Source organism: Lissotriton vulgaris, chromosome 7 (genome assembly GCF_964263255.1).
Source record: "Lissotriton vulgaris chromosome 7, aLisVul1.2, whole genome shotgun sequence".
NCBI classification, from domain to species: domain Eukaryota; kingdom Metazoa; phylum Chordata; class Amphibia; order Caudata; family Salamandridae; genus Lissotriton; species Lissotriton vulgaris.
Genome location: NC_141695.1, coordinates 1,266,588,561 through 1,266,615,248, shown reverse-complemented (window position 1 = coordinate 1,266,615,248; position 26,688 = coordinate 1,266,588,561). Strand labels below are relative to the sequence as shown.

General features: G+C 46.8%; 1 protein-coding gene across 2 annotated transcripts in view; it reads right to left on the bottom strand.

Annotated features, from left to right (window-relative positions):
* The window catches only part of LOC147703388 (C-terminal-binding protein 2), a 182,237-nt gene that overhangs the window by 21,334 nt on the left and 134,215 nt on the right, over window positions 1–26,688 (bottom strand). For both annotated transcript variants that reach the window (XM_086931830.1, XM_086931829.1), the window contains 2 exons: window positions 21,569–21,696; window positions 19,840–19,966 (listed from right to left, as the gene is read on the bottom strand). In XM_086931830.1, the coding sequence (XP_086787956.1) occupies window positions 19,840–19,966; window positions 21,569–21,696 (255 nt within the window). The remainder of the gene's footprint in view (window positions 1–19,839; window positions 19,967–21,568; window positions 21,697–26,688) is intronic.

The window sequence follows — 26,688 nt, the reverse complement described above, 5'->3', positions numbered from 1 at the left end:
TTAGTCTCGGCTAGATCTCTGGGGATCCACTGGACACACTACACCTTACCATAGTATATACTGAGCCAGATTCCTACACCAAGGGTAAGAAGGAGTGAGTGTGTGAGTGTGTGAGTGGTGTTCTGGCACCAGGAAAGCAGATTCTACAGACAAAGGCAGAATGAAGAGCCGCGTAAAGCAAGAACCGAGGAGCAGCAAATGACTTTGCGCCAACCCTGCCGGCCTGCCTGTGGTCTCCAACAATTGCACCAAAGAGGAATCATCCTGCAGCTTCTCGGTCCCCCAAAGCCTCGGAGGACTGCCAGAAATTCAAGAAGTAACCCAGGATCTCCCGTGGAGTATTGGAGCAGCACCCTTACAGGCACCCAAGAAAAACCTTGAGTAATCGCAATGCTGGCCAACACCTCTGCACCCGTGTCTGTGACCCCAGCCGAAGTGGGCCACCGGTGCCAGCAAGGTACTGAGACCCTCCAGAGTCTGACCCCCTCCTTGGTTTGCTCGAACAGTACTCCCAGTCGCTGTCAGCAGCCAATTTGACCAGGTCCCCTCTACAGCTAGTGTCTCCTGCAGTGAAAACCTGACATCTCAAAACATCACTGCACCAGAGTCTAGGAAGCTGGCTGTGTATATACTATATCACAGTGAGGTACAGTGCGCACAGAGTCCAGTGGAATCCCAAAGGTAGGCAGAAGTAAAAGCGAATATGCTACTTACCAGAATGCATCTGTTCTTGGTATGTAGGGCTGCTGACATTCATATCTGTGTATAGATTACCGCCTAGTGTTGGGTCCAGATGATTGCACATTGTTGTCCAGGAAGAGTCTTCGAAGTATCACGAGATAGGTGGCTCCTCCCCTGGACTACAGTGCGCATGGGCATCAACTCCATCCTCAGATTGTTTTTAGCCATTGTGACCAAGATGGAGTGAAACTAAGTGAATGATGACCATGCTAGAAGTATGTGTGAATGCTGCAGCTGCTACAGGCGCCGGGAGGAGGGCGGGCGATATGAATGTCAGCAGCCCTACATGCCAAGAACAGATGCATACTGGTAAGTAGCATATTCGGTTCGAGGCATGTGGGCTGCTGAATTCATATCTGTGCATAGAATACATAGCAGTCCCTCCATTAGCGGCGGCCGCCCGTGCCAGCTGCAGCAGTTTGGAAAAGTGTTTTCAGAACAGCCTGCCCTACAGCTTGGAATGCACATCAACACAATAATGCTTTGTAAATGTGTGTGTGGTAGACCATGTGGCTGCTCTACATATGTCTTCCAAAGGGATATTTCCAAGGAAAGCCATGGAGGCCCCCAACTTTCTGGTGGAGTGGGCCCGTGGTGGAATGGTGAGAGTACGTTTGGCTTTCAGATAGCAGATCTGAATACATTCAACTATCCACCTAGCGATACCAGCTTTGGAAATGGGGTTACCTTTGTGTTGTGGCGCAAAGGCAACAAAGAGTTGTGTAGTCTTCCTAAAATCCTTGGTCCTATCAATGTAATACATTAAGGCTCTTTTGACGTCAAGGGTGTGGAGCATTCTCTCCGCCAATGACTCAGGATTTTGGAAGAACACAGGCAATTCAATAGTTTGGTTAATATGGAATTGAGATACTACCTTAGGAAGGAATTTAGGGTTAGTGCGAAGCACCACCCTGTTGGAATGAATTTGAATAAATGGCTCTTGTATAGTTAGTGCCTGGAGCTCACTAACTCGTCGCAGCGATGTAATTGCTATAAGAATAGCCACTTTCCATGTCAAGAATTTAATCTCGCATGAATGCAGTGGTTCAAAGGGGGGACCCATTAGCCTGGCGAGGACCACATTGAGGTTCCACTCCGGAGCTGGCGGAGTCCGGAGGAATAACTCGCTTGAGCCCTTCCAGAAAGGCTTTAATAGCAGGCACCTTGAAAAGAGAGAGGCGCTGCCTGTTTTGAAGATAAGCAGCCATCGCAGAGAGATGTGTGCGAATGGAAGCATAGGCCAAATTACATTTGTACAGATGGAAAAGATAACAAATGATGTTCTGAATAGATGCATCTAGCGGGTTAATGTTGTGGTCTGCACAGTAAATGACAAACAGCTTCCACTTCACCGCGTAGCATGCTCTAGTGGTGGGCTTTCTGGCCTCCCGGATGATATCCATGCAGTCCGGAGGCAAGTTTAGGTAGCCAAACTCTAAGACCTCAGGAGCCAGATCGCCAGGTTGAGCTGTTGCGGATCTGGATGCTGAATGTCGCCATGGCTCTGAGTCGGAAGGCTGGGTGTGAGGCGTAGTCTCTGATGCGGTACCACGGATAGTTCTAGAAACGTGGTGTACCATGGTTGGCGAGCCCACGTTGGAGCAACCAGGATGAGAGTCATCGAGTGCCGCCTGAGTTTGCGTGCCACCAGCGGTATCAGAGGTGCTGGGGGAAAAGCGTACGCAAATCGGCATGACCAGTTCATCCATATCGCATTGCCCTGAGACTGTGGGTGTGGAAACCTGGCGGCGAAGCTTTGGCATTTTGCGTTCTCCCTTGTGGCGAACAGGTCTATCTGCGGATGACCCCACTTTTGGAAGTACGGTTGGAGTACTGATGGATGCAACTCCCACTCGTGCATTTGGTGGCTGTACATGCTGAGCAGGTCCGCCATCTGATTGTCCTTGCCCGGGAGGCGTTCTGCCATGAGGAAGATGTTCCTTTGAATGGCCTACTTCCACATGCTCTGAGCCAGATGAGACAGCTGCGGAGAGTGGGTACTTCACTGCTTCTGAATGTAGTACATGGCTGTCATGTTGTCCGTCCGGATCAACACGTCCTTGTTGCACAGATGTACTTTGAAAGCTTTTCGTGCCATGAAGAGTGCCATCAGTTCCAGAACATTGATGTGCATCTTCCGTTGCTGTTGCGTCCATAGTCCCTGCACAGTGTAAAGGAGTACATGGGCTCCCCGTCCCTGGAGAGAAGCGTCCGTCGTCGGGATGATCTGTGGCACAGGCTCTTGGAACGGTCGTCCCTTGCAAAGGTTTTGTGGATTCCACCAATGCAGAGAGTTGTATGCCCGACCGCTCACCAACACTAGGTCTTTCAACTGTCCGTGAGCCTGAGTCCACTGACGTGCTAAGCACTCCTGAAACGGACGCATATGTAGTCTCGCTGCAGGACTATGGAGATGCAGGAGGCCATCATGCCTATCAACTGCATAAATACTCTTGCTGGAAGCGAGTGTTGAGGTCTGAACTTCTGTATCAGCGATTGAATGCTGCTGACCCTCACTGAATTTGGCTGTGCTGTGGCTGCCAGAGTGTTTATGGTCGCACCCAGATACTGCCGTATGTGGGCGGGCTGGAGGTGGGATTTTGGGTAATTCAGTGAGAATCCCGGATCGGGAAGGAGGTAAATGGTGTGGGACATGTGGGCGGCACACTGCTGGACGGACTTCGCCTGGATGAGCCAGTCGTCCAGATAAGGGTAGACATGGATGTTCTGTCTCCTTAGGTGCGCCGCCACTGTCGCCAGGCACTTTGTGAACACCCTGGGTGCCGTGGTGACTCCGAAAGGCAAAACCTTGAACTGGTAGTGTTGGTTTTGGATGGTGAACCGGAGGTACTTCCTGTGTGATGGGTGCAGTGGAATGTGAAAATACACATCCTTTAGGTCTAAAGTTGCGAGAAAATCCCCCTGACTGAGCAACGGGAGCACTTGCTGCAGAGTCAGCATATGGAAGTGCTCTGACAGGATGTACTGGTTGAGGGGCCTGAGGTCCAGGATGGGCCTGAGGGACCCGTCCTTCTTTGGTATTAAGAAGTACAGGGAGTAGACCCCTGTGCCTCTTTCCTGCACAGGCACGAGCTCTATTGCTCCTTTTTGCAGCATGATGATGACCTCCTGCTGCAATAAGTGCAAATACTCGGCAGACATAGGACGGTGTCTTGGGGGTATGTTGGGTGGAGTGGATATTAACTCCAGACAATAACCGTATTGTATAAGTTTTCTGACCCACCTGTCTGTGGTGATGGTTTTCCAGACTGGCAGGAACTGCTGGAGTCTCCCCCCCGACCGGTGTTGCGTGGTCGGGGGCAGTGACAAGGCGTCGCTGTTTGTTGGTGGCAGAGGATCTGGAGTTGTTGTTTCCACGACCTCTGCCCTTGGCGCTGTTACCACGATATCCACCTCGACTCTCGTTGGTGTACGTGGACTGAGTGTTGCCTTTGTAGTACTGCGTGGTCTGGGAGAGCTGGCCTCTGGAAACGCCTCTAGTGCTTGAGCGACGAAAAGACCCACCCCGAAACTGCTGGGACTGCAAGGCACCGATGGATTTAGCAGTTTCAGTGTCCTTCTTAATTTTTTCTAAGGTGGTGTCAACCTCCGGGCCAAACAGGTGATCTGGATTCACTGTTTGATTAAGGATGGTGGTTTGTATTTCTGGCTTAAATCCGGAGATTCTCAGCCAGGCATGTCGTCGTAGCATAACACTAGTGTTGACAGCCCTGGCTACGGTGTCAGCCGCGTCCAGAGCGCACTTAATTGAAGCATTAGAGATCAGCTTCCCTTCCTGAATAAGCATCTCAGCTGCCTCCTTGTATTCATCAGGCAGGTGCTGCAACAGGGTCTCCAGCGTGTCATAGTGTGCCCTGTCATACCTCGCCAGAAGCGCTTGTGTATTTGAAATGCGCCCGATGTTGGCCGCTTGTGCTGCTACCCTCTTCCCTGATGCCTCAAAGACCTTAGATTCTTTGTCTGGGGGAGGAGCATCACCCGTAGTCTGAGAATTAGCCCTCTTCCGGGCATTCGAGACGACAAGGGAGTCCAGAGCCAACTGTCCTTTGATGTAGGTAGGATCAGTAGGCGCCGACTTATACTTCTTTTCAATCCTAGGGTTTATCACCCTCGCCCTGGTAGGCTCTTTAAAGATCTCCCCAGCATGTTTTAAGACACCTTTTAGCATAGGCAGAGTCTTGACAGTCCTCTCTGAGACTGAGAAGGTATCAAAAAGGAAATCGAGATCAACAGGGTCAGCATGGAGCTGGACGTTGTGATTGTTGGCTGCCCGTTCAATGAGGGCATTGAAAGCTGCAGAGTCTTCTGTAGGAGACGTCTTCGCAGAATATAGTTGAGGGTCTTGTCCTGAATGAGGATCACCTGGGTCAGCACCAGCGGCCCAGGGTTCATTGGTATCCTCAGGGTCTGTATAGACAGGATAGCTGTACTCATCCTCATCATCGCCCTCCCCAGCGTCCACATCAGTGTAAGTGGGCGAAACATTAGGAGTCTGTGGAGAAAGTGGTTCCACCAAGACAGGAGTGGAAGCAGAGTCCTTTTTCTTCAGAGGAATCTTGTAGGACTCCATTGGACGTTCTGGGGCAATTTTCCGCTTGTGGAGGGAAAGCCTGCCAGTTTCGGCATCAATGAAGTGTTCTTGATGCTCGTCCACTGAGGGTCGTCGAGGCTGTGGGCTGGGGACCACCGTTGACTACTTCGGCGCCGAGGAAACCTTCTCGGGGACACTGGCGACCGCCTTAAAAGCGAAAGCTTTTGGCGCCATCTTCGGCGGCAACGTAAAATGAATGTGCGTGGACGCCTTATGAGGTTTCTCAACCGGCTTCGGAGGATCCTTCGGTCCGACCGATAAGGTCTTGTCCCTGATGCGCTGTAGGGAGTCCGTCACCTTCTTGGTGAAAGCGGCAGATGGGCGCGCCGGCTCGACGGAATCTTTCGAGGCCTCACCAGGAGTGGACTCTCGGGGTGCGCCGCCCTTGGCCCTGTCCTGTTGACGCAGAGTCTCGAGAACCTTCGGGTCAGTTAGTCCTTTTTTCGGGTCACCGAGAGCCTTCTTCGGGTCGGCCAGTCCTTTGCTGGTGTCGACCGTCTTCGGCGCCGACACACTCGGCTCGACCACCTTGACTTTAGTCTTCGGCGCGGCAGACTTCGTCTCGACGCCCTTGACTTGAGGGGACACCTTGACAAACCTGCCTTGCTGTTTGGATTGCCCGTGGATTCCTTGCATCTCCACCAACGCCTCGCGGAACCCGCTGCTCGGGTCCCGCTTCGCAGAGGGGCGCTCTCCTTCGTGGGCTGTTAGCTGCTGCTGGGGTAAGACAGGGGCTGAGGGCTGCGAGCAAGAGGGCTGGGACTACATTTCCCAGTAGTCCCAGTAACCCGCGCCCGTTCCACCTGGGCTGCTCTCCCTCCCCGCCCCGCCCCCAACGACCGGGTGATCAAATACCGGCTTGCCCAGCACTCCGTGGGACACCTTGACAAACCTGCCTTGCTGTTTGGATTGCCCGTGGATTCCTTGCATCTCCACCAACGCCTCGCGGAACCCGCTGCGCGGGTCCCGCTTCGCAGAGGGGCGCTCTCCTTCTTGGGCTGTTAGCTGCTGCTGGGGTAAGACAGGGGCTGAGGGCTGCGAGCAAGAGGGCTGGGACTACATTTCCCAGTAGTCCCAGTAACCCGCGCCCGTTCCACCTGGGCTGCTCTCCCGCCCCGCCCCCAACGACCGGGTGATCACCATAAGAGCTATAAATTAACGTGTGAATACCGCTGCGCGGGAGCTCGCCGGGAGAAGCCCGGGACAAGGGCGGGACCGTCTAAGACCGTCCAAGGCCGATCAAGGTCGGGTCGGGGCTACTCCCTTTCATCAGTGATCACAGATCTCAGATTTTAAACTGTTTGGTTGTAAGTTACATTACCATATATTTAGCTGTCTCCCAGAACTCACATGATGTCCTTGCGCTCAGGGAAGGGTAGACAGGTTACTGTAAAAACGAACAATGGGAAAGCCACTGGAACTTTAGATGATTTTATAAGTCGGGCAACTGTGATCTTAGAAAAGGAAATTGCCCTTACAGAAAAGCGTTTTCCCCTAGACTTAGTAACAGGAAAACGCTCATCCCTGGGAGATATTGCCTCTAAAATCACCCCCAATAAGCCACCTACTCTTGAGCAAAGTGCAGATAGTGCAGATAGTAACCTAGAGGCTTGCCCAAATTTAGTGGTAATCTCTGATTCACAGACAACTACGATAGTAGACCCAGGGGATTCTCAAACTGAAGCACCTATACTCACTCCTATACCTATACCATCAGGTATTACGGGGGAAAATGCCTTAGATGGCAACTTGAGTAACTTGAGCAACAATGGGCCTATCCTTCCACAAGATCATGTAGTACTTTGTGAGCGGGAACCTAACAATCCAAATAAACGTAAAAGAGGGGGAAACCATAGAAAAGGAACTAGATCTAAGTCAGCGAAGCCAGCACCACCTAAAGCTTTGACAATTCCTCCCAAGCAAAAGGGCACCCACCTAGTTGATGCGGGTCAGAAAACTTTCTCATTTAATATCAATAATAATGACCGACTTCTGGGAGAAATTGAGAAAACAGTGCAGATGCTTTTGCTGCCCGTCCTAGAGAAAATTCAAATTGTTAATTTAAAATTAGACCAATTGGAACATCTCATTTCTCTTAACACCAATTCCCTTGAAACTTTAGCACTGAAGAATAAATTACCTGAGGGGGGCACTAATAACACCAATAAAAATGGTAACACCAACATTAGTAATCCAAAAAAAGGGGGAGAGAATAAAAATGTGAGTAAAACTTCTAAAGCACTCGCAACTGGTGACCCTAGGGCAGCACCGGTCCCCTTAGTACGCACAAAACCTGTACCATTAGCTCGTACCAAACCTGCAGTGGCGGTCACGGTGGGGCCCTCTAGTAAAAATATGGGTAGTGCAACACCAACACCTACATCAGAAGCTACTATTGCTAAACAGGGAACTACCCAAGGGCCCAAACAAACATGTTCACAGGGGCCTGCAGTAAGAAATGACAACGAGAGAGCACATAAAAGGAAACTACCACCTGTAAACTTGCCCCCAGACTCAGCCCCTTTTATGGTAATACTCACTGGAGTACCCCCAGTTTTGCCCAATAAAACGGAATCAATTCAGGAACTAAAAAACAAAATAATATACTGGCTTAACATTAACATACCACTCCCTCCTGATTCCAAAACAAAAATACTTAGTGTGCGCAGAGTCCCCTGGGTGGGCCCAAGAGGGGGACTGTATCCTGATCAACTTCAGTGATACCTGGGTAAAAAATATTATCTGCTGTAAACCAAGATTTGCTAGAGTTGGGGATATTCAATGTATAGGTCTAGAATACTTTTACCCAACTTTGAATTTTGCTCCGCCGACCTTGCTTTACAAGAACACTGGGCAGGCATTCAACAGTGAAACACACCCTGGGTGGGCCTGGAGAAATAGGGCCGTATGGCCAAACCAAAACAACTGGGGACCTCCGCAACAGAGTGATGGCTTCCATTGGGGATCAATTTATAACAATAATAACCCCTCGCAAACTTGGCACAACGACCTAAGACCAAGATATCAGGGGGAAGATTACCTAGGATGGTTCCCAAGCAATATCCCCTTAAGAAACCGTTTTGATCCACTTGTAGGTATGGAAGAGATAGATTGACCATCACAAAATCCTCCCTGTATTACTAATACCTTAACAATAGGAGAGCTCAGCCAGAGGGAGAAGGGAGAAAGTTGTAACGATAACTCACGGGAGAATCTTTCCGTTGGTGACGATCGTACTTCTAACGCCCAAGCCCCTGAGGCAGACCTTACTAAAGAAAGCGAACCAAGTTCAATCATCTTAAAGTATAACCGGGAAGTATTACCTGAACCAGTCAGAAAGAACCAAAGTGAACTAAGGATGCGTCTAATTTCTTGGAACATTGCTGGGCTCGCCTCAAGGTTTGAGGATGAGGCATGGTTAGACTTTGTGGGTGACTGACATCTTGTGCCTTCAGGAAACATGGAGCCGATCCACCCAGAACATTGAGGGCTTCCAAGCCTTTAATACCCTAGCGATACCTTCACAAGTGGGTAGGGCAAAAGGTGGCCTAATGACAGCAACCTCCTTAAAACTATGTAAACTTCTAACTTCTATGATAGTTGACTCCCCATGGTTTCAAGTGTTGATGTTGGTTAATTTGTTTCCTGAACCATTGTTGCTGATTAACTGGTATTATAACATCTTTGACAACAATGAGACATTCGTAATGTCGAAATTGGAGGAGGCCATAGCCCGGGCACGCCAAGAGCAACCCCTATTATTTGTCATCTGGGTGGGAGATTTCAACTGTTTATTATGCACCTATGGGGACTCGAAGGTGTGTGGCTTGAGAGACTCCCATGATCAACCCCTGTTACACTTCAAACATACACCCCAGGGGGACGCCTTAAACAACATCATTATTCTAAATGATTTATGCATAGCGGAGCCCTGGGTTGGCCTAAATTCTACTCCAATACCGACGTTTCAGGGTACAAGAGGTACGATGAGCTTCATTGACTTTGTAATTGTCTCCAGTGGGCACTTTTACTATGTTGATAAGTTGGAAGTAATTGATAATGCTGCCAGTGACCACAACCCTCTAATCCTATCCCTGCTTGGTCCTATTAAACCCACACACCCTGTTTGGGAGCAACCTGTAAAGTATAGCAGGAACCAAGGTATTACTCTTAAATGGGGTAAAATAGATGCGGTGGGTCTTGAGGCAGAGATTCTAAATGGATATAGCTCTGAATACGAGGCATGTCTAACACCTACAGCTAACCCAGAAAAGGTCATAGGAAACTTTGAATCTTTATGTAGGCATGTAGCCGAACGCCTCACAAAACCAATTGGTAAAAACAAAAGGCTAGGCCCAAGATGGTTTGATGCTGCATGTTCGGCAACAAACAGATCTCTGAAAGCGGCATTAAAACAAAAACCTAGGGATATAGAATTGGTCAGAGCATCCAGATTGGCCTATAAAGAAGCCATAAAAACAAGAAAGTCGGATCTAAAAAATCAAGCCTGGGAAGATCTAGAAAAGGCTTCGGAACTGAAGGATAGCAGACTCTTCTGGGAAGTCATTAATCGCCCCCTTTTTACAAATAATGGCAAGGACAATATTGTGATGCAGATTGCATGTGAAACATGGGAATCACATTTCGGGAACATTTTTAATCCCCATGGAACTTTACCCAATGAATTATCACCAGGAGATACAAAGGAAATGGTGGTCTCTCAATCCTCCTTGTCCTTGAGCTCATCGCTCACCCTGCAAGAAGTGGAAGATTCCCTGTCGAAAGGCATACCACTAAAAGCACCTGGCCCTGATCTAGTACCTTTGAACTTTTTTAAGCACAATGTTAAGGCTTGGGCCCCCGTGCTGTTAAACGTTTTTAGAGCAGTCGTCATTAGCCGTATTCCGGCATCATGGAAGGAGGCAGTAGTGGTGCCAATTTTTAAGAAGGGCGATAGATCAGACCCCCGATGCTATCGCCCAATCTCATTAATTGATGCATCATGTAAAATACTGGGTAGGGTCATTTTAGCTAGACTAGAATCATGGGCAGACTGTGGGCCTTATTGTGAATTCCCAATATGGATTCAGAAAAGGAAAAGGTACTGTCAAACAGTGCCTGAACCTGGCCCTGATCATAGGGAAATACATGAAGGCAAGGAAATTTTCAGTTCATCTTGCCTTCATGGATCTCTCAAGTGCATTCGACACTGTGTGTCGGAGCAAGCTGTGGCAAATGATGGAGGTCATGGGTTTCGAGGAACCCTTGGTCACTTTGCTCCGTAGACTCCATGAATCTACTACTGTAGCCATAAGGTTTGGGCCAGGGGGAGAGAAAACTAAGTCTATCCTCTCAACTGAGGGCGTCCGACAAGGATGCATATTAGCTCCTTTTTTGTTTCTTGCATACACCAATGGTCTAGAAAAATATCTGTTGGACCACTGTCATGATTTCCCAAAGGTCAACGGCAGGAGCATTCCAATGCTTTCTTACGCCGACGACACGGTACTCATGACACTCACAGCAAATAGTATGCAGCATTGTCTTGATGCCTTCCACAAATTTATGTTGGACCTAGAACTCAAGGTAAACTTTGCCAAATCCTTTGTTATGGTCTGTGGCCCAAAGGGCACCAAAAGTAGAAAGTTTGTAGTAAGTAACTCCATTATTGAAAAGGTTGAAAATTTTAATTACCTGGGAAACCTTTTCAACAACAAACTAAGCTGGGCCCCGTTAATGAAGACACAAGTTCAGAGTGCTAGTCGCTCAATAGAGGGTCTGTTTCGTTTCTGTGGCAAATTAGGCCAAAAACCTGTCATACATCTAAAAACCTTGTACAAAGCTAAATGTTTGTCGGTTGCTACCTATGGGGCAGGGGTTTAGGGGACCGATAGCCCTGACACGATACAGATTATGGAGAATACATTTTTAAAACGTGTATTGGCTATTCCATCAGGCTCTTCAAACAGATTTGCCCATAACGAAATGGGTCTAACCTATGTGAGTGACATCATTCGCCTTTCCCCTTTATTATTATGGGGCAAAATATGGCTGTCAGAGGACTTACAGCTTACTCGAGATATCCTCCGGGACTGCTTAGAACTGGCAAATATGAATCAGATCCCCTGGCTATCTTATGTAAAAGAAATGCTCCATAGAATAGGCTTGGGAGATATATTTGACAATCCCGAAAATATACAGGGAGATATCAAAACTGTAATTAAAACAAATTATTGGAAATCACCGCTTGCGAACTCCCTGGTTAGCCCTTATGTTCCCAAGGCCACTTTGCAGCACCAGTTTTATCTAACCTTCACAAATCATGTGCAATGGCGATTTTATTTGACAAGGTTTAGGTTACATACCCTGCACTTCCTTTTTGCGTTTCCTAAACAGGGGGGCAGGTGCGAGAAACTGCCCCCCTGTCCTTGTAATAACAAAGATAGCCAAAGCACGATGCATATTGTTCTTTTCTGTTCTCTATACAAGGACCCGAGAATCAGGTTTATTAAGCCGATCCTCAAGGAAAAACAACCATGCCATTACAAAGAGGGTTATGATTATTTATTATCTTTGTCATCATCTGGTGTTTGTTGTGCAATGTTAAACTTTATACGAGTGTCACTCTTGATTAGAAAACGGTATGGCTAAATATGGCCCCAAGAAGCTGACCCTTTGATTATGTATATCGTATACTGTTGCATTGTGATTTTCTATTACTTATCTTACCTGCCCTCTAATATATACCCCGGTACGAAAAATTCATGAACCATCTGAATTAATTGAAAGTAAAACTATGGGCATTATTTGTGATTATATTAACTAATGAATTTTATAGTGTTATAACTGTAAGGCTCTTTTAAAAAATGAATTTTAAATTATGTTTGTAAATGTAATTGTTCAACTTTTATGATTCTTTTGTTCTGAATCGAATAAAGTTTTTGAAACGAAACGAGCCTTCGGCTCGACGACACCCTTCTGCTTCTTCAGCGCCGAGGGCTCCGAGGCCTCGGATCCGACCAAAGTGATGCACACTTTCGGTTTCGAGCACGGCACCTGCGCAGGTTCTTGTGTCGAGACCGTAGGTTTCACTTTCGGTTTCGATTTGCCAGGGTGCGGCTCAACAGCAATGTCTGTGGCCGAGCCCGAAGGCGGGGCCGTAGAAGCCATCGTAAGATCTTGGGTAAGGCCTAATGGCGATCCCTCGACCTGAGCCTTATGAATTGGCACGGCCCCAGTGTCAGTTTGAGGAAGCCCTTCGTCCGAGCTAACCTCCATGGCCCCGAGGGCCCTGTCGTCGTCTCCTACCTCGCCAACGACTTCTTCGGCTTCGAACATTTCGGCATCTGCGTCGTAGTCGTAATCGCCGTCCAACGCGGGGTTCGACCCACTGATGTCCCTGGTAGATTCTTCCTCGACATCCCCAGCATCGAAGAGGTCCACAGGCGCCGGTGCAGCATGCTGGGCCTCCTGGCGCGCAGCTCGTCGAAGCTTAGGCGTCTTCTTGGACCTGAAGCAGGAACAAGCCATACACTTGGCTTCATCATGGTCCGGCGACAGACACTTGTTGCACACCCGGTGGACGTCGATGTGGGGATACTTAGAGTTGCAGACGGGACATCTCTTAAATGGACTACGGTCCATGATGAACTGTCGGTAGGGTCTGAAGCGTCGACTGGGCCTTCCGCGTCGAAAGCACGCGGGTGTAGGGAATCCGGCTCGGCACCGAGCTGGAGTAACTAAGACCGAACACAAGACTATACCGACGATTAAACTAAAGACCTTTTGGTCTTAAGAAAGTTTTTTATCGATTCCGTCTAGAGGGAACCCAAAGACATCCGAACCCAATGGCGGAAAAAAACAATCTGAGGATGGAGTCGATGCCCATGCGCACTGTAGTCCAGGGGAGGAGCCACCTATCTCGTGATACTTCGAAGACTCTTCCAGGACAACAATGTGCAATCATCCGGACCCAACACTAGGCGGCGATCTATGCACAGATATGAATTCAGCAGCCCACATGCCTCAAACTAGATAATACCTTACTCTTCATTTGTGGTAGTGTGGGTGAGCAGTATCGCTTTATCAGAGGGTAGTGTTAAGAATTTATTGTACACACTCAGACAAGAAATGTCACACACTCAAAGACTGAACTCAGACCAATATGTTTGTATAAAAATATTTAGTTGGGTTTCATTTTCTAGAACCAAGCCATGTCTGGTACAGGCAAGTATAATAATACTTCACAAGAATATTACAGCTAAATACAGTTTGAATGAACCTGAATGAAATTGGATTGTTTACAGGTAAGTCATTTGTGCATAAAATAGTTGGAACTACTTTTCAGATTACTTTTCAAGTTACTTTTTCTACTCTGTGTGATAGGTCTAGATATCACACTGGGACATTTCCTAGATAAAAGGTAAGTAAATCTGGTTTTGTACCAAAGGCAGTTTAAGGTTTCATACAACCAACTCCACACACAGAAAAGCAGTCAATGCAATCCTATGGGAGGAAGGAAAATGCTACTTACCAGTATGCATCTGTTCTTGGCATGTAGAGCTGTCACAGTGGTTTGTTGTTTAGTTTGCACATCTACACAGTAATGCTTTGTGAATATGTGCGGTGTAGACCATGTGGCTGCTTTGCATATGTCATCTAGGGGAATGTTCCCTAAGAATGCCATTGAAGCCCCTATTTTCCTGGTAGAATGGGCTATTGGTGGCATTGTTAATGTGCGTTTGGCTTTTTGATAACATTTGTATACATTTAACAATCCACTTAGCGATCCCCGACTTTGAAATGGGATTGCTTTTATGTGGCGGTGAGAAAGACACAAAAAGTTGTTTTGTCTTACGAAATGTTTGTGTCCTTTCAATGTAGTACAGTAATGCTCTCTTGACATCTAAAGTGTGTAGAGCTCTTTCTGCGACTGTTTGAGGCTGCGAGAAAAATACAGGCAGCTCAACAGATTGATTTAGATGAAAAGGGGAAATTACTTTTGGAAGGAATTTTGGATTAGTACGAAAAACCACTTTGTTATGATGCATTTGCAGAAAGGGTTCTTGAATGGTAAATGCTTGTAGTTCACTAACCCTTCTGAGAGACGTAATGGCTACTAGGAAAGCTACTTTCCAGGTTAGAAATTGCAATTCGCATTTATGTAAAGGTTCGAAGGGAGGTCCCATTAACCTTGTGAGAAACACATTTAGATTCCACACTGGTGCGGGTGGTGTTCTGGGAGGAATTATTCTTTTGAGTCCTTCAATGAAAGCTTTAATAGCTGGCACTCTAAAAAGAGATAGATGTCTATTTTGCAAGTATGCTGCAATAGCTGCCAGGTGCAACCTGATAGACGTGTAGGCTAAGTTACACTTTTGAAGGTGCAATAAACAGCCAATGCTGTGTTGAATAGACACGTCTAAAGGATTCATTTGGTTGTTTTGGCAGTATATGACAGCCCTTTTCCACTTAGCAGCGTAACATGCTCTAGTGGTGGGGCGTCTAGCTTCTTTGATAACGTTCATACATTCTGGGGGAAGGTTGAGGTAACCAAACTGACCTCAGGAGCCAGATCGATAGGTTGAGCTGAGCTGGGTCCGGGTGTCTGATCTCTCCATGGTTCTGTGTTAATAGGCTTGGAGATAGGTTTAGTTTTTGGTGTGATACTATACAGACATCTGCAACAGAGTGGTGTACCACGGTTGTCAGGCCCAAGTTGGAGCGATTAGGATGAGTGTTAGGGAATGTTGCTGTAGTTTGCGTACCACTAATGGAAGTAGTGGGAGAGAGGAAAAGCGTACACAAATAGTTTTGACCAGTTCATCCATATCGAATTGCCTTTGGACAATGGGTGTGGGTATCTGGCGGCAAAGTTTGGGCATTTTGCGTTTTCGCGGGTGGCAAAGAGGTCTATTTGAGGTTGTCCCCACATATGAAAGAACGGATTAAGAACTTGTGGATGAAGTTCCCATTCGTGGATTTGCTGAGTTTGTCGACTTAGCAGATCTGCAATGGGGTTTTGTACTCCTGGGACGTGTTGGGCTAATAGGAAGATCTTTAGTGGTATAGCCCATCTCCATATCTGCTGTGCTAACAGAGCTGCAGAGAGTGTATCCCTTCCTGTTTGTTTATGTAGTACATAGTTGTCATATTGTCTGTGCGGACTAGGACAGCTTTGCCTGACACTTAAGTTTGAAAAGCTTTTAGGGCTAGAAATACAGCTAGTAACTCTAAGTGGATGATGTGGAGTAGCTTTTGTTGCAGTGCCCACCTGCCTTGCATTGTGTGATTCAGAAGGTGAGCTCCCCAGCCGGAGAGCGATGCATCCGCTGTTAAGACTACTTGAGGAACTGGCTCTAGAAACGGTCGCCCTTTGGAAAGGTTTTTGGTGTTCCACCATTGCAGAGAACGATGAGTCCGACAGTCTAACAACACTAGGTCTGTTAGTCTACGTTGAGCCTGGTTCCATGCGTGCTAGGCACTCTTGAAGTGGACGCATTTGCAATCTTGCTTGAGGAACTACAAATATGCAAGATGCCATCATTCCTATAAGCTGCATGAACACTCGAGCTGGTAGTGAGTGTTGCGGCTTGAATTTTGTTAGAAGAGTCTGTACGCTTGTTATCCTTGCTGGAGAGGGATACGCTAGTGTTAATTGGGTGTTTATTGTAGCGCCGAGATACTGTTGTACATGTGAGGGTTGTAGATGCGACTTGGTGTGATTTACTGTGAATCCCAAGTCGTGAAGCAGTTGAATGGTAGCGGGAGTGTGTTGTACACACTGGCTGTATGAGCTGACTTATTAGCCAGTCGTCCAGATATGGGAAGACATGAATGTGCTGTCTTCTTAAGTGTGCTGCTACTACTGCTAGGCATTTGGTAAACACCCTTGGCGCTGTTGTGACTCCGAATGGGAGCACTTTGAACTGGTAGTGCTGCCCGTCTAGCACAAATCGGAGGTATTTTCTGTGCGCTGCGTGGATGGGAATATGAAAGTAGGCGTCCTTGAGATCTAGGGTGGCAAGGAAGTCGTTTAGTACCAGTAGTGGAAGGACCTGTTGAAGTGTGACTATATGGAAATGGTCCGAGTGAATGTAAACGTTTAGAGGTCTGAGGTCTAGGATGGGTCTTAGAGATCCGTCCTTTTTCGGTATTAGGAAATACAGTGAGTATACTCCTTTGTTTTTCTGGTGCTCTGGAACTATTTCTATTGCATTTTTCTGCAAAAATGTCTGAGAAATGTTAAATGTCCCTGTGACATTGGACACTGCTTTGGTGGTATGTTTGGGTGGCGGGGGGGGGGGGGGGGGGGGGGGGTAGATTTTAGTTCCAGACAGTAACCTGATTGAATAATTTTAACACCCATCTGTCTGATGGTAATGTTTTCCCAGGCTGGCAGGTATTGTTGGAGTCTTTCCCCGACAGGACTGGAGTAGGGTGGGGGAAGGGGAAGGGAGTCATTGGGCAGGGGTGGAGGCAGAGCGGGAATTGTTATTTTTACCTCTGCCCTTGTTATGGTTACCCCTGTACCCACCCCTTTGGTAGCCCTTGCTGTAAGTGGATTGTGTGGGGGCTTTGTATGAGGCAGAGGCTGTGTCTGAGGAATAACTCAATAGGATGAGCGACGAAATGAACGTCTGGGAGCCTGCGACTGCAGGGCTCCCATAAATTTTGCGGTGTCTGTATCTTTCTTCATTTTTTCAAGAGATACATCCACATTGGGTCCAAATAGGTGTTGCTCATCGAAAGGTTGATTAGAATGGCAGTTTGTGCCTCAGGTTTGAATCCTGATATACGTAGCCAGGCGTGTCTGCGTAGTAAGACGCTGGTGTTAACTGCTCTAGACACAGTCTCCGCTGCTCAAGGGCACATCTGATAGAGGTATTTGTAATGTTTTTACTCTCTTGGATGAGTTCATGTGCCCTATCCATGTACTTATCAGGGCGGTGGCTCATTATGGACTCTAATTCGTCATAATGTGCCCTATCATATCTGGCTTGCAATGCCTGTGTGTTGGCGATATGCCAGATGTTTGCTGCTTGAGACGCATTTCTCTTCCCTGATGCGTCCAGTAACTTAGACTTTATCTGGTGGGGCAGCATCACCTGATGTTTGCGAGTTTGCTCTCTAGCGTGCGTTAGAAACTATAAGCGAGTCTAGTGGTACTGGCCCCTTAATGTATGCTGGGTCGGCTTTATATTTCTTCTCTATTAGAGGATTAATGATTCTAGTTTTGACTGGATCTTTAAAGACTTCAGAAGCGTGTTTAATTACTCCTTTGAGCATTGGTAAGATGGATGCTGACCTTTGTGCGTTATCAAAGGGATCCATCAGGAAGTCTTCGTCTACAGGGTCTGTATGTATGTCTACCCCGTGATATTGTCCAGCCCTGTGTATCAATTAGTTAAACCCTGTAGTGTCTTCTGGTGGGGAAGGCAGTGAGGGGTATAAATCATCCCGAGGGGCATTTGGGACATCTGGAGTGGTGTAATCATCCCATGGGTCAGGTGATCCTGTAGGTGTGTATGGATCAGGCATGTTACCCCCCCCATATCATCAGAACTATCATCCCTATGAGAGGATACTGGGGAATTCTGTGTTATGGGAGAGTGTGGTGATGGCATAGGTGGAGGGGAAGGCGGTCTTAAAGGCGAGGTAGCAATGTCCTTCTTTGCATGCGGAGCTGGAGCTGGTTTGTCCAGTGGTCGCTTCTTTGAGGCCAAAATCAACTGTCCAGTTATTGGGTCTCTAGCCAGAGTCTTTTGGGCAGGGTCTGGATCAGATAAGTCTTCTGCCGGAGGCCGATCTTTTGGAGCTGTGGAAGGTTTCGGCCCCGAAGCGGCTTACTTTGGTTTTTTGACAATGTCCTTTGTCGGGGAAGCAGGAGTCTCTCGGCTCAGAATGTTTTTTTTGGTTCCAAAGGTTTTTTCGGGTTGGGTGTTTTCGGATCCGGTTGTTTCTTTGGATCCAATGCTTTTTTCCCCTGTTCCGGCGGTTTTATAGATTCTGAAGCTTTGCTTGGTTTCGACCTGGGTTTCGGCGCTGATGGTTTGGACATCAGCGTAGCCGGTGTCAATGTCTTTTTCGGTGCCGGCAAGTTTGCGCCAAAAAACACAGTTGATGGACAGAATGCAGAACAATGTCTTACATTCACCCCGGTACAAAGATCTGGGCCTAAATCCATCGTTTTTTTGCACTCCACACCACCCTAGGTCAGACAATGGCTATATGCATATCAGCCTTGACCCTGTGCCTCATGGGAACAGTCCAGCCCGAACTACCATTCCGAAGCTTTGCTTGGTTCCGACCTGGGTTTCGGTGCCAATGGTTTGGACATCGACGTAGCCGGTGTCAATGTCTTTTTCGGTGCCGGTAAGTTTGCGCCAGCACCATGCGAAGGCTGACTCGAGCCAGAGTCACCCGAAGGCTTAATTGGCTTCTTTGCCAGGCCCAAAGGTAGGTCAGTAGAAGCGGAGTGCCGGTGTGCACCCGAGCTAGAGGGCGAGGGTGTAACCTGGGCCTTTTTTGGGTGTGTATCTCTCGTTTTGGTATATTTCTATAAAGATCCAGCTTTGTACAAGTGTCTAGAAATACATAAAAATGCATTTTATTTGTATAAGTCGGTGATGTATTTTAGTGTCTTAACGATTTTTTCCTCAATTATTTTAGTGTGGTTTAAATGCTTACATTTGTTCCTTTGTGTTAGCCTTAATTCTCAGAGCCACAGCTACTAGAGGTTGAGCTGAAAGTTTGACAAACGAAACCTCAGGGCCCTAAAGGGTTGGGTAAGTATTACACGGTGAGGTCGCACAACCACACCACATAATACAGCCCATTCCCTACAAAGTGTATTCCCCTTAAGTAAAGGAGTAATTGCCCCCTCATACCAGACAACTGGTGGCAGCAAAATACAGAGTTATCAGCCTTTGTATCAATATTGTAAAGGAGAGGGCCTACGGCACCATGCTTCAATGCCAACTTGTAGGTGTGTCAAGTCAGCATATAAGGAATGGCCAGAGGCTTGGTGACACCTTTTCTCCTTTAATATCCCACTTAGGGAGTCTCTCCTCAGTGTGTGCATGGAAGCAGTAGAACAGACACTTCCTGGGCCACCCAGTTATATTTTTTCTCCACCCTCAGATCTTCCTTTCATTTAGCCATCATAATTCTAAAGTATATTTTGTAGGACCTGCAATTGGACCCTGAACCGAAACTTCGTTGTTAGTGGGAAAAAGCTAAGCTACTGAGTATAGCAGGAGCCCCCCAGCCCTATACGGTAACACTAACTCAAAAACTTGAACAAGGCCAGCCCTCCAGTCAAGTGAACGTAAACAAGACAATAAATGTGATATCTGCAGTACAGAGGTGCTCCTATGCTCTCTCATACTGAAAAAGCTATTTTAACAGCATTGGCAATTATATCTGAATATCATGTTGTAACAAGAGCCATGAGATCATCCTTTGGTTGCCCCCCATCCACTCACCTGTAAACTGATGCTCCGTTTAGCTCTGCATGAGCATGCACAGCTGCTGGGTCGATTCCAGGCCACTGGGCTGCTGCAAGAAGGTAATCCTTATTAACACAGTTCCGCAGAGCATCAGGAATGGGACCTGTGGAGACGAAATATGGAAATGAAGTCCTGTGCAGGTAAAGGTCAATGTGGAGGACAATAATAAACACTTAACGAGAAAGAGTCCAGAGGATATAAAAGGGAACATTCTAACCATGGTGACTCAAGATAGGTTTTCTGAGGCCGGGTTTCCTTAACTGAACCACAGAAGGAGAAAATGAAAAAAGCCTACAGGGTAAAGGAATGGTTTCATGGCGAACTGCCATCAGATTAGAAGACTAAGTCAAGAGTTTCATTATTACTAGACCTGGGAGAGTAAGGGCTTGTGAAAGCGGTTCTCATTTAGAAAGGGGCGATGAAGGATGGCTGGGAAGAGCAGAGGGGGCAAAGATATATTGATTAGTTCTGCGAAAGGGGACAGAAATAAGGAGTCCTAGGAGGCAGGAAGTAAAACTGTAGCTGCATGGAAAATGTACTGAAAGGAAGGGGGGGCTCTATGATCCAAAAAACACACTGGTTGGCAGGAAAGGGGGTCATACATTCTAGCAATGCACCAAGTGCAGAGCAGCCGCCACTAGAATGAACGGGTATCATTTTTAAGCATCCGTGCATTATAGCAGGAGACCGGACCAACAGTTAATTTCTAGGTTCAAAGGGGCTTGACTGTGCTAAAAGGTAATGTATCTTGAGAAGGTGTTTGGTCGGTAAAAAAGTTAGACGCTGGAAGGGGTACGTAATGCATGGGAAGGCAATGCCTTGGCTGGGAGCGCAGCAGTCTTTGAGCTCTTAAGTTCAATGGTCACATTTCGATTGAGAAAAAAGTTCGAACCCTTTTATAGAAGGCATTCTCCTGAAACCTTTACTAGGGTTAACAGAGCCCATCAAACTCATCACTACACAACGGTAGCTATTGAAAAACCAGACACTGTTCTATGAAATAACATGGTTCCAACAGCCACCCAACAACTGTTCATAAAAAACTTGAAAAAATTACCCCAAAAGTTACCTTTGGGTTCGGATATTTAGAAAATGAAACTATCCCTGCACCGAAATGTTATGTTGATTTGCAGTGAAATATAGTGTGCTTTTATGACTGAAGTTCAGATAATTGAAGGAAGAAAATACAAATAGATATGTAGTCAAATGTACTGTCTGTCCCTCCTCCCCTTTTAACTACCTACATATGCCAGCCTGTACCCAGTCACCAAATTTCCACCACACACCCAATGGCTTTCCTTAATGCTGTGCTCCCTACAGACCTGGTGTCACTTACCACTGGTGTCTCTTACCACTGCTCTCTTTACAGTGTGCCTCCTCCCACACCTGCTGGCCCATTCACACACACAGGGCCACCTCCAAGTCATCAGCAATTCATGTGCTACTTTCCCACACCTGATATTTCCTTACAACTAGTGTCCTACCCCTGTTTCGTTTGCACTACCTCCTGAACCCCCACCTCCCCTTTCATGATGGTCCTTATCTTGAGTAGTGCTGGCGGATCTCTGAAAACATGTTTGCTAATCTGCTCTTAGTGCACTCCACCACTGCTCGAAAGCCATCTCCAGCAACAACAGTGATTACTCTTCCCGGGTCTCCCTTCTATGACCGGTCGCCTCGCATTCAACAACACCTTAATCTTTACCTGCAATGGCTCGGCGGATCTCCTTCGCAGCCTCTTCCCTGGACTCGATGGATGCTTGCTCACTGTACCAGGCAGTGTGTGGGGTGCAGATTAAGTTAGGGGCATCTTTCAGGGGTCCTTGAGAAAAACTAGCAGGAGGTAAAAAAAAAAAATTTAAAAAATAAGTAGCTAAATGGAAGAGCAACTTACTTCAACAAGTCCAGCTCAATCACACCCACTTTGGTGCTTACCATCCCCCAACCTACCCAGGCTGGCCAATGGATGAGGAGTAATCACTCTACCTTCATCCAAAGAAGCCCAATATCGTCCCTTGCCCTCCAGCAAAAAGGTCTGTGGGTGGAGTCAATCACTTTGCAAACTCTCACTCACTTGTTTGCTATGGGTATACCCTTCAGTGACTCCAGACTGACACCGACGCATCTTTTCCACCCCGTTCCCTCTCCCTGCAGACTAAGATTCTCAGCATCACAATACTCTGACCCTTGATCTAAATTAAACTACGTTCTTGCATGCTTATACGAAGCAAAGTAAAAACAAAACTTTGGCTTATGGGCTTTTAGTCAGAGAAACAGTAAAAAAAATAAAAAAATAGACAACAGGAACAGTAGCGGGAAAGTTAGCAGCAATTTATTTGCGAACATGGTGGGGTTCACAGACAATCGGTGTTGAAGCGTAGTAGCATTAGAGAGTCAAGTTTTATTCTGCAGTCTATAAAAACGTTACCAATAGCAAAACAGTAATATAAATAAGACCTCATCAAGTTCTGAAACAAAGTTAAAAAAAAATAAACTATTAAACATACATATTGCATTGTGAACTATACAGTATCAAAGTATCTTTTTGAGCACAAGACTAAGGACATTAGTGACCCATAAGACATTTGGTTTGTCGCCATTTAGGCAAAAGTAAAATTTATTTTTTTAAGTCTGATTATGATTTACAAGAAACTACAAGAATACTTACCTGCAGGAGTTTTGCAGATTGAAGATTTTCTGAAATCAAATACTGTCCGTTATTCCTCCATCTAGTGAGTGGGTCCGGAATGGTTGGGTTAATTTTTTTTTTCCTGAAGTGGGCGTTGTCGACCATTTGATGTTATGCCCCTCCAAGAGGACATCAGACGTACACCCCGGAACCTCCATTGTAGGGTTTCCATATTCAGACTCTTCATCCAAGGCTCTTAGGTCTGTTGCTTCTTCAGTCTTACTGTTTAATTGTCTTGACCTCATTGTTGCTCTGCACTGGTTTTAAGACAGAGGTGGGACGGTCACATGTGAATCCAGAAAGTCTTCAAGCAGCAACACCTCTCCTACAGATAAGTTTTTAGTTTTGCTGCATGAATCTTACTGGATCCACATGCTGATCACCAATGATGTTGTGGTATTCACTTGTCCTTTGGAAGGTTAGGTAGAGAACCAGCTCATACTTTAAAACGGGTGTTTTTGTACTCTGGACCATCTGTGCTTGCTTGCATGCCGACAGTATTATTTGGTAAAGGTGTGTGCCCTCGGCCAAGTGGTAGCCATACAGATATTGTTAATTGAAACATTAGCTATGAAGGAAAGTGACGCCCATTCTTTTTTGTTCTGTGCGCTCTGTTTTCTCCTCTCACGTTATACCTGCTTTTAGTGTGACACCTGTGTATGGTCTGGACTATCCACCTTGCTATGGTTGCTTTAGTTACTGGCGACCCCTTAATTCCTGGAGAGAATGGAGATGACACCTGTGCAGCACCGATCTTATTGCTTCATTGAGTACATCCATGGTTTTTTTGGACAGTTCTCAGGAGCAAAGATGTACTTTTGGTTCCAGGTGAACACTTTGACCCCTTGTATGGTTAAAATGTACTGTAGTGTTGGTAATGGCACTACATTTCTCTGCCCAGCTCCAAGATGGACTCATCCACTGTAGTGCGATTAGGATCATGGTTATCTGTTTGTACTTCTATTACCAGAGGATCAGCAGGATCATTGATGAGTATCCAAATCTCCCAGACAATTCCATCAATGGGGTATTCCCCAAACAGGTAGTTTGGACGCTAAGTCTTGGCACTTTTCATTTTCTGGTGTAGTGAACAAATCCATGTGCGGGGTTACCCACCTTCTGAAGATTCAACAAAGTATGTGCGCGTTTAGTTCCCATTTGTGGGATGCGCCGTTGTGTCCGCTTTATCGGACTGTCTCAGTGTTTTCCACTCCTGGTAGGTGGATTGTTACTGGCGTTATGTTCATTTATAAAGCCAAGTCCATACCTCCTGTGCTAGGCTGGATAGTACATGATCTTGTCCCCTTTTGTTGAGGTAGAACATTGCTGTAGTGTTGTTAGTTTGTACTTGAACGACCTTCCCCCTTCAGTTGTAACTCAAAGACTTTGACATCTAGGAACATTGTCTTGAGTTCCAGGTTATTTGTGTTTCACTGTCTTATGGGCACCACAGGCCCCTACCTAATGTTCAGTCTGTTCATGTGCGCTCTCCACCCCATGATGTATCTGTTGTAATGGTAACTGAGACCTGGTTGTCTGAAACATCTGTGTTTTGTAAGGTGGTTGCTGTTGCACCATTGTATTTCCTTGTGCACTCTGTTACAACCACTAAATCTCAACTCCCTATTGCCTTTGACCAGTGTCTCTTTAGCCATTCCTGGATCAGTCTCAGGTGGAGCCTTGCATTTGTATGAACGGCAGGCAAGATGCCATCATGGCCACAAACTTAGGCACTGTGTTCAGTCAGAGCTTACCCCTTCTAGTTTAGGATAGTTGTGGTGTCATTGCTTGGACCCACCTCTCTCCAAGACAGGCTATCTTCAGCTCTATGTTCAGTCTGGCCCCTGGAATTTTTTTTGCCCTTTATTATACCACAGATAACTTTTCCAGGTGGTGGAAAAGCAGAGCTTGTGCGTTTGTAGGATTGTGTTGTTCTTGCACTGCTGATACAACTTTGCCTTTAGGATCCAGTTGTAAAGGTAGGGGTAGACATGAATTTCCTTTCTTCATAGGTGTGCTGCCACTGCAGCCAGGTATTTTGTGAAAACCCTGGGTGCAGACTTTACCGCAATGAGAAAAAACATACTGAACTGGTGGTGAACCTGGTTTATCACGAATCCCAGGAACAACTTACGTTCAGTGCCATGTGCTGGTATACATAATTGAGGTCTACTGTTGTCATAAACTTCCCCTCTCCTGACGAGTGGAATGACTCTTGCAGTGTTGTCATCTGAAACCTTTGTGTCTTGATGTACCTGTTCTGGGCCCCAAGATGCAGGATAGGCCTTCAGGACATGTCCGGTTTGGCACCAGGAAGGACGCGGAGTACAGGTTTTGTTCCCTTTCTGGATGTGGCACCTTTTATATAGCACTTTTTGGCAGCAGGTCAACGACTTATTTTCAAGAGTATGGGGGTCTCGCCTGTGGTTGGATGTTGTGCAGTGGTTTTTAGAATGCTATACAAGATCTGTGTCAGATTATGTCGAGTATTCATTTCTCAGAGGTGAAGATGGAGTAGTTTACCTGTAACACCAGTTCTGTAGTAGGGGTATTTCTGTCATAATCCTAATTTTGTGAATAGTCCCGCCCATGTGCGTGGACCCCGGAGCAATCGAAATAGTCTATTAAGTTGTCTTCTTCTGCAGTCCGGCATAGACACTTAAGAGAATCAAAGACAAATAATGCAGCCTAAAACCACAAGGCTACATTGGCCAGCACTTCCTCTTGAAGTGAAAAAGATAGCCAAATAATATTAAATTTTACACACTTTGTAAAGTTTCACACCTAGAGAAACTCCCCTTAACAAAAATTATTTGTCATGATAGAAAGGAAGGGTTGGACAGACAAGCCCCATAGGCTGCCATTATGTGTCTGGAAAAGGGATACCGTGCCATTAAGGAACTCTCCAGAGACCTCGGTATCCCAGGATGCACAGCCAAAGGGCGTTTACTTTCAGTTCTTTTTGAAGGTGTATAAAGCCAGGCCTGTAGCATTCAGTACATTATCGTTTCATCCACCGGGGAGGAGGGCGGGCGCTTATGACTATAACAGGGATACCCCTATTACAGAACTGGAGTTACAAGTTACAAGTAAGAAACTACTTCTGTAGTAGGGGGTCTCTGTGTATAGTCATAATCTTGGGAATAGAATGGCAAGCCCATCCCAACAAACCAAACCAGCGGTGGAGTAAACAGACAAAACCACTACTGTGCAAACAGATTTCTTAACGAAGCCTGCCCAACCTGAGCGTCTGCCCTGGCATCGGAGTCCAGGCAGTAGTGTTTGGCAGAGATGTGGTTGGAGAGACCGGTGGAGAAGGTCCGTGAACCACCACTGTCGAGGCCACTCCGGAGCAATGAGGATCATTCGTGCTCTGGATTGAGACAGCTTGACGAGTACTGCCGGATTCAGGGGAATGGGTGAAAAAGCGTACAGAAAGCTGTTCGACCAGCTGATCCATAGCGCATTTCCCAGAGTCCCCGGTTGGTAAAACCTGGAGGCGAAGTCTTGGCGTTTTCTGCAGAGGCGAACAGATCTACGTCTGGAGTGCCCCACCTGTCGAAGAGGTTTCCTAGCACCTCGTCGTTTAGGACCCACTCATGGTTTTCCTGGACCACCCCGCAGAGTGCATCCGCCTGAGCATTCTGCACACCTGGTAGATGGGTAGCCGTTATCAGTCCTCTGGCTAGCAGCCAGTGCCAGATCGCCTGCGCTACCTGGGACAGTGTGCGCGATAGAGACCCCCCTGCTTGTTGAAGTAATACATTGTGGTTGTATTGTCCGTCTGCACAAGCAAGGAGTTGGTCTGGAAGGACGGATGAAAGGCTTTCAGCGCCAAATAAACAGCTCCGAGTTCCAGAAAACTGATGAGATACGTGGATTCCGCCTGGGACCACGTTCCTTGAATCAGAAGATGGTCTGAATGCGCTCCCCAGCCGCGGAGAGAGGCATCAGTCACAATAGTCTGTATGGGAATGTCCTTGTGGAACGGAACCCCCTTGAGAAGATTCTCTGCTGAACACCACCGTCTCAGGGACTGTTCAGCGTGTAGAGACAGTTGGATCCTGTCGTCCCAGCTCCCTCGTTTCTGGTCTCATTGATACTCCAGACATTCCTGCAGCAGTCTCATGTGGAGG